Raw genomic sequence first — 8,582 nt, forward strand, 5'->3', positions numbered from 1 at the left:
CGGGTGGGAGCGGCCGATTCCTCCTCAGTCTGAAAAGTGTTGGTCATCTATTCTCAGCTGTGAATGCAAACACACACAGGCAGCATCTCTACGACAATGTCTTGCGGTCAACCTCCTGGCAGATATTTTCTGTCATAAAACAAACCTCAAACATTTTGAACAGTGTCGATGAGGCTGGTGTAATGGACACACGTACCGTATGGCACCTTTTGAACAGTGCTGCACTGTCACTAGTTAACAGCCGTTTCTACAATTTTTCTTAAAATTTGATTTTAAACCTAACCACACTGCTAACCTTATCTAATCTTTTGTAGCCAATTTCGACTTTGTGGCTGTGGAACTTGACTGTGGCTGTGTTATCTAGCGGAAACCGTCACAGATCAATGGGGGAAAGGTATTTTGAAAGTTTTACTGACATCATCATTCAGAGACCAAACATTACTGCCTCCAGATTGATCTACAGGTCTAAAGTACAGAGCTACAGTAAAGATCAGGGCTGCCATCTAGTGGAGACAATCTGTTAATAACATTTTCAGAACACAATAACCAAAATCACACACGGTATCAAAAGTTGTTTAATCAAAGGAAATGTCCAGTCACAGAATGTTACAGTAAATGGGTACAAAGGACACAAAAGGGGGTTGGGGTGGGGTAGAGGTTTTACACTCTGCTGGATAGTCCACACTGGGTAGATTACCCACACATTGTGAAAAACAACAAGTCTTCAGTGGCACAGTTAGATTAAGGCAGAGAGTTTATAATGTTCAGAATTAACTGTTCTAGGGTCATTTTCCACTAGAATGTTCTACATGCGTTTCAGATATGGTGTCAACTCAAACACAAATCAACGGTAGCCTACTTGGGCTTTTTCTGATTTACTGTCAAAGACAGTTTTTCCACATTTCAGAATTCTCCTCTAGAACCTTAGAATGATCCACCTAGAAAGTGCCATATTGACCTCATTCCTTATTGCAACTAGACCTTTCCGCTCAGATGGCCAAGTGCTCGTTTATGAGTAGACTGACAGAGAGGTTACAGAGAGAGCCAGGGAGGGGAAAGCATGGTCTGAAGTGTCACTGGTTGGCATATGGAGAGTGACACCCCAGAATCTAGAGCCTTGGAGGACAGAGTTGTTTTTCCTTAGTGGTAAAACTCCCATTCAAGGCAACACACTGGAAGGAAATGAGAGAAAGACAACAGAAGTCCTCTCTCTTCTTTTACATGATGTTTCAGTCCTGTTTCCTCCCCTGACCCAATACCTGGGACCCTGGATAATCTTCAGAGCATGTTCAGTCCAGTGTGACCCCATCAGGCAGTTCCACTACAACAGGGTCACAATCGTCAGGGTCTACCTCAAAGTCCCAGCAGAACTTTTTGGTCAGGTGGGCCTTGAACTTCTCTGCCCTCTTCCGCAGGGTGCCGTCCACCCCCGGCCCACTGGCAAACTGGAAGAAATCCTGAGGGAGAGCAGGGAAATGGAGAGCAGGTTAGAGACGAGACACACCATACAACGTAACGCACGTACTCAGTAGATCACCTGCTGGGTGCCGACGAAAGAAAGGCGATTCAACATGTAGAATCATCGGGAAGTTAATAGAAAATGGCAGACTATGTTTTGTGGTCAGATGCGATAGGACCAATGATGTGTATGAACCCTAGATGACTGACAGGGGACACTGTTTTGAAGCTACTGCGCAGTCATTTTTGCACTAGATTCAGCCACGGGCTGAAGTTCGTTGGAGCGAACAGGGGGTCGGAAAATTATAAAGTATTGCTTCTTCATCGTTTGTAATGTATTCCCTTGTGAATCTGGTGATGTAATTTATTTTTCCCTGATCAGAGAAATGTGCCATTTAAGTCACTTGCATTATTTACCATAAATTAGTGTGAAAGTGCCAAGTTTTGCCCACTAGATACAGCTGTTTCTGATACCTTTATCAATTTTGCAGGTCTCTTGTGTTTATTAACCCATAAGCCGTCTAAGCCGGTGGAGGGGTTCTACTAAGCTATATGGAATTGTTTTAAGAAGGTCATAACAAGGATAATTTAGCTATTTGATTTGGAATTTTAAGACCCCTTGAAGTATATATTTTAAAAAAAGTAACTTTTTTTTGTCCCCATTAAAAATGTTATTTGGCCTTACTGATATTAGCCCATTCAAACGCATTGAATAACAGATTCACTACATGGAACAACAGATAGTCCCCCCAAAAAAATCTAAAGGAAGTTTGTTCTGAATTGTCTGTCCTATATCTGAGAGAGATAAGAAAGATCTGGAAACCCTTATTTTGGCACTAAACAGTCTCCATATATACTTCCATTCATTTATTCAACTGGTACCGTGGGACCTTCAGACTAGTCTTGTGAGGCCTGTGGGCGTCCTTGACATGTACATGTTCGTGAGAGTCTCACCTTTCCACAGAAGGGTCATATTAGTCTGTAGCCAGAACTGTTCGGACCCTACAGACGATTTTGTGAGAAGACCGATTTTCGGGACGTCTCATGGTCTGACAAACAACTCTAGCTCTGTCTCCTTTCACCACAGATGCGGAATTGCGAAATCGGCAGATGCAGTGGATTGAGATGCATCCAATACAAAAAAACATCTCTAGCTTAAACTGACAGATTTCATGGTGATGTTTTTATTATGCTAATTCGATTTCCGCGGGGGCACGGACATCGACTCTAGGGGATTAAATTATCACAACATTTTCTTTGCAACTTTGTGTAGAAAATCCATAGCTTTTGCTCATGATGAAAAAAACATTTGAAAATAAATTGTGCAGTCATCCTCACAATTCAAGCCAGTCCTCCATGAAAGCAATTCAGTTTTTCATTCTCTTAGGCTTCATTTATCTCCAGGAAATGGCCCCTCTGTGTGTGGTTTATTCCCTTTAAAAAAGGTATGGATTAGTTAAGACCATTCCTGGTCAACAAGCAAACCATTAGGCTACAGCAGTTGTAATGGTTTCAATGTTATGTCCTCTAATGGTCTTCAATTGTAAAAGTCCCAAAGGGTAATGCTTATTGGGCCGGGTTGGGTTTAATGGTAAACGTCACTAATCACACTACATATAGAGATGTTTTCTAATAATTGTATTTAAAAACATACGACTGCCATGCAATGGTTTGGTCCTCTGTAGCTCAATTGGTAGAGCATGGCGCTTGTAACGCCAGGGTAGTGGGTTCGATCCCCGGGACCACCCATACGTAAAATTGTATGCACACATGACTAAGTCGCTTTGGATAAAAGTGTCTGCTAAATGGCATATTATTATTAATTTTTATCATTGTATTATTTTATTAGGGTTTTCACAATATTTTTGTCATAGCCCATTTCTCCGTCAAAGTTTCGGGCTTGTAGAAAAAGTATTAATATGAGAATCACACCATATGGATAGCCCTCTCTGAGAGCTTCCATTTGTTGTACTATTCAATGAGAATTGGTTGAAGCATTAGGTTGCTAAGAGAAGGACAAACTGAATTGCTTTCATGGAGCACTGGCTTTAGCACACAATTGACCACACATTTATTTTCATCACGAGCAAAGGCTATTGGTTTTCTACCCAAAGTTGAAAGGAAATGTTGTGATCCATTTATTAAAAACTAGAGACCAGTAACATTGATAAAAGGGTGTGGTGGCAGTAGTAGGAACAGCAGCATCTAGTGGTAAATATTGCAAGCGACTTCAATTTCACAGGAAATCCATTACAAAGGATGAAGAAGCAATATTTCAAACTGCATCTTTATATTACTTGTCAAACATAAATAACTGATACTGTATACTGGTTGTTGGGGTGGGATTGGTGTGGGGTCCGTGGGTGGCTTTTGACAATTTTATTGGATTCCTCATATCTTATTCAACTGTAGGAAGAAGTTTGGTTCAAATTGGATGTTGGGTACTATTTTTGTTGAATATTATGTGAATCCTATAATTTGGGTGCAATCAATTAGCTTAATTTATCAGAGATCAAATTAAATGTCAACAAAATAATGTTTTAGGAATGCTAATCTTATTTAAAGATTAGACCTTAAAACTCATCTGATCTTAAAACAAACCTTTTTAGATTTGCTTTGCCTTAGGGTGCTTTTTAGTCGTTCAGTTAGTATTGTTATTCTTTTGTTTTTTATCCTCGTGTTTGTTGTGTAGTACATATTTAAGTTTTTATTTTCATTGTTTTATTTGTTTTTCCTGTGAAGCACATTGTGTTGCATTCTATGTCTGAAATGTGCTGTATAAATAAAGCTTGATTTGATATGTTTCTAACTACAGAAAGTATTTCAGAACAATCTGAAATGGTGGGTGTCATGGCTTGCTGAAATGACATGGAATGACCCCTGGGGAAGATACTCTATAACACAGACATCTGTAATGATGGGGGTTCATTCATGCCAGCTCACCTGTAGTGTGGAGGTGAGGAAGTTGTCCTGGGACACGATGTCTACAAAGAAGTCTGGAGGTATCTCCCCCAGCTGGTGGTAGAGCACAGCGATGAGGCCCAGGTACAGGTCCCGGCGTTGACGCATGGCCTCCTCACTACGACACAGCAGGGCTAGAAGGCGCTTCCAGTGCTCAAAGCCCTCGTACACATTCCCAATGAGGAAACACACAAATGCAAACTGCAGCTCACCTGGAAGGGGGAGAGAGGGAGAGAAGGGCAAGGGAGAAAGGCAAAGAGAGAGAGAGCGAGAGATGAGCAATCAGTCAGACAGTTAATTATCAACTGGTAGTGAACAAACTCAAAACAATGGTGACATATCCAGTTTATTTTACACCTCTTATATAAAGCAAAGACTGTCCCATAAAATGTGGTTCATAGTGGTTAAGGATAGGCGGTTGAGGAAGAAATATGACCTACAGCAGGGTTCTAATCATGTCAATTCAAATGTCTAAGCCCCAATCTCATTTGATGTTCCGCTGTCTATACATTTCTAGTCTAAGTTCCAATGCAATTTAATTGCTCCATAAATTCATATAAACTGGTAAAATATACCACATAGGTCTCCATTCTCACTCACCCAGCACGTTGAGTGGCTGCTGCTGGTGGTGTTTCTCCAGTAGGCTGTCCAGGGCATAGCTCAAGTCCAGGCTGCACTGGGTGATCTGGGCTGGGGTGGCCCCAGGTGGGTAGTTCTGCCTGGGGATGGGGGAGAACCTCAGCTCAGTCCCCTCTCTTGGCTTCATCCTGGGCAGCCTGTCCAGGCCCTCCCTCATGCTCTGACACTCTGTGTCATTCCTGGGCAGGTTCTGCTCGTCGCGATCCTTGGTGTGTGTGAGCTGGAGCTCTGGGATCACGTCACTGAAGGCGCACACACGCCCAGAGAGAGGCTGCAGCCTGGTGGCCAGCTCCTGGTTCACCTTGTCAGTTAGGGAGACCCACTTCCGCATCACCTCGTACGGGTAGGGCCCCAGGAAAGGGTCCAGGTCTCGTAGGCCTGCCCGGACCCGACCCACCTCATCTTCATTCTGAGTGGCAGAGAAGTCCAGATCCTCCACTTTGGGGTCCCAGTTGGCCAGCAGGATCTCTCTTGGTTTCAGGGTGAGGAAGAGGCCTGTTCTAGGGCCTGTTTCACCTCCGCGGTCTGGTGCGTTACAGGAGCAGTAGTGGAGGAAGTGGAGACCTGGTGGGATCATTTTCACCCCGCGGAAGCGAGGCCCAACCTGCCAGCTCTTGTAGTCAATGCCCAGCTCAGTGCCCTCGGGAACCCCCAGCAGTACGAGGGTCGCCCCCTCCTCAAACAACCCCCGTGCCACCTCGGGATCCATGTCCACCGTGGCCGTGGCTGTTCAGACAGTGATGGGAATGGATCGAGACAGACGTTAGCAAGCTAGTTCTTTGAACGTCATGCTTCATGATTACTACAAAAAAAGTCAGTTAAATACCGTACATATCAGATGTATTTTACTTTATTATGCTTTGAGCTAGCAAGGTAGCAAGGTAGCTAGCTAGCTAGCTCTAGTAGCCAACGTTAGATAGCTAGCGTTAGCTAGCTAAGCAAGGCTAGCAAGCCGGTTCTGAATTGAACTCCATAACTAAAGTTAGCTACCAAACACTTGCCCAAATGTACCCTTAACGTGCAAATAAAGTTCACATACTTAGCTAACACACGAGAGTGGTGTTTCGAAAATCAAGACGTTTCAAAAAAACATTCACTGTACCTGAAATTTTAGTAGATGCGTTCATGTTGCTACTTCACATGACCGTGCGTGCCTAACATCTTTCCCAAAAGAAACAAACACCTAAGATGAGAAACGTTCCGAAGGAATGCAACTTGGGAAGACTTTTTGAGAAAAAAATAAGATGATTATTGCATCACACGAACATTGTACAAAACAATATACAAATATCACACATGACAAAAGACCCCCCAAAAAAGTAAATAATAAATAAAGACACAAAGCAAGTATATTACACTATAGACAAATTACATCTTGACAAATACTGTAGACACTTATTTGATCATTTGCTATTTATAACTTTCAGGGATGTTATATAATATTCTAAATCAGTTTTTTCTTTATGGATGAACATTTTTCCCTGTAAAATTAACAAATCCACAATGTATTGGCAGACATTGTGCATGTACTGTATGTAAAATAAGATGTGCAAACCTGTAAGCATTACCAAATTTGATATACTTTTTATCACTAACATATATTTTCATATCTGTCCAAAATATTTCACTATGCAAACAATCACAAAATAAATGCTCTATAGTCTAATTTTCCAATTCACAAAAGCTACATTCATTTTCTACATTAATTACATATTTAGAAACACAAATATTACATCAAATCAAATCAAATGTTATTTGTCACATACACGTGTTTAGCAGATGATATTGCGGGTGTAGCGAAATGCTTGTGCTTCTATCTCCGACAGTGCAGTAATAATTAACAAGTAATATCTAACAATTTCACAACATATACCCAATACACACAAATCTAAGTAAGGAATGGAATTTAAGAATATATACATATATGGACAAGCAATGACAGAGTGGCATGGACTAAGATACAGTAGAATATTATAGAATACAGTATATACATATGAGATGAGTAATGCAAGATATGTAAACATTATTAAAGTGACTAGTGTTCCATTTCTTAAAGTGGCCAGTGATTTCAATAGGCAGCAGCCAGCCTCTAGTGTGCTAGTGATGGCTATTTAACAGTCTGATGGCCTTGAAATAGAAGCTGTTTTTCATTCTCTCGGTCCCAGCATTGATGCACCTGTACTGACCTCGCCTTCTGGATGATATCGGGGTGAACAGACAATGGCTCGGCTGGTTGATGTTCTACTGTATCTTAGTCCATGCCACTCTGTCATTGCTTGTCCATATATGCATATATTCTTAAATTCCATGGCCTTGAAATAGAAGCTGTTTTTCATTGTCTCGGTTCCAGCATTGATGCATCTGTACTGACCTTGCTTTCTAGATGATAGCGGGGTGAACAGGCAATGGCTCGGGTGGTTGATGTCCTTGATGATCTTTATGGCCTTCCTGTGACATCGGGTGCTGTAGGTGTCATTACAAGGATAACATGTGTGAAGGATCTTGCAAGAGACTTCTCTTACTTTATCAGTTATCAAATATTTATGTGGATTAGTCCACGCATGCTGCCATTTCACATCAAATCAAGATGCCCATTGAAAAATTGCAGCAGGGGTAAACTTCCTGTTAATAATTTCTCTGACTAAATTGTTACATTTCTTATCTAATATATTGATGCCATTCATTTCTACACTATCACTAATGTAATGAAAAGCTTAATCAATCCTTCAGTAAAGTAAGCATTCCATTGGGAATAGCTTTCATTAAAATGTAATTTTCCTTACACAACATAACAAAGTTATATTTGGCTAATAATTCCCTGTAAGTATAAAGATCACCATTATCATTTATAAGTTGACTAAACACAAAGATATTATTGGCAAACCAATTATGAAAAAAAATAAGGTTTTATTTCTATATATAATATCACTGTTATTCCAAATAAAACTTTTGTGGAGTGAAGTTGTGCTTGTTTAACAAGGACCAGCACATTAGAGCTTGTTGATGAAATGTTGCTAATTGAACAGGAAGTTTACCCACAGCATAATACAAAATGTAGCCCCCCAATTTTCTGGAAAATAAAATAAAATATGGTATTATATTCCAAAGACTATAAGGTTTTTTGAGATACCTCTTTATCCAGTTCACCTTTGTAGTCTGAATAAACAGCATACAATTTAAAACATTAAGTCCACCATCACAAATCGTGTTGGTAATGAGATCCTTCCTGATCTTGTGTGTCTTATTTTTCCAAATTAAATGGAAAAATAATTTGTTTAGAATGGTACTTGGGAATGTCTAAATATGTAAAAAGATAAGCTTGAGATAAAACCCTCTGCCTTTGACAGGAGAACTCTACCCTGAAGACGACTTTGTCTTCTTCTACGAAAGGCTCATTGTCCACCCTCCCTCCCAAAAGCCTGGAAGGGATGAGAGTGCCAAGCCTATGGGTTAGTAGCTTCAATCCCACAGCGCACACACACACTTACACACACCAACTGATTAATGGACTGCTGAATGTACAG

At 40.8% G+C, this 8,582-nt stretch overlaps 1 protein-coding gene across 1 annotated transcript; it reads right to left on the minus strand.

The window, feature by feature from the left end:
- Nucleotides 1–557: 557 nt before the first annotated feature.
- aar2 (AAR2 splicing factor) lies at nt 558–6,234 on the minus strand. Its single transcript, XM_084184253.1, has 4 exons — nt 6,161–6,234; nt 5,020–5,784; nt 4,402–4,631; nt 558–1,457 (listed from the first exon to the last, which is right to left on the minus strand). Exons 1-4 carry the CDS (start codon nt 6,183–6,185, stop codon nt 1,290–1,292), a joined length of 1,188 nt encoding a protein of 395 aa, XP_084040379.1. The 5' UTR covers nt 6,186–6,234; the 3' UTR covers nt 558–1,289.
- Between the last annotated feature and the right edge of the window lie 2,348 nt (nt 6,235–8,582).

This window comes from Coregonus lavaretus, assembly GCF_964263955.1.
Source record: "Coregonus lavaretus genome assembly, chromosome: 20".
Classification (NCBI taxonomy): domain Eukaryota; kingdom Metazoa; phylum Chordata; class Actinopteri; order Salmoniformes; family Salmonidae; genus Coregonus; species Coregonus lavaretus.

Coding starts and splice junctions, on each gene's coding strand:
- aar2 (XM_084184253.1), bottom strand. CDS start 6,185: ATGAACGCATCTACTAAAATTTCAG. Junction 5,785..6,160: donor CGCATCTACTAAAATTTCAG/GTACAGTGAATG, acceptor CTGTCTGAACAG/CCACGGCCACGGTGGACATG. Junction 4,632..5,019: donor GCAGCCACTCAACGTGCTGG/GTGAGTGAGAAT, acceptor TCCCCCTTCCAG/GTGAGCTGCAGTTTGCATTT.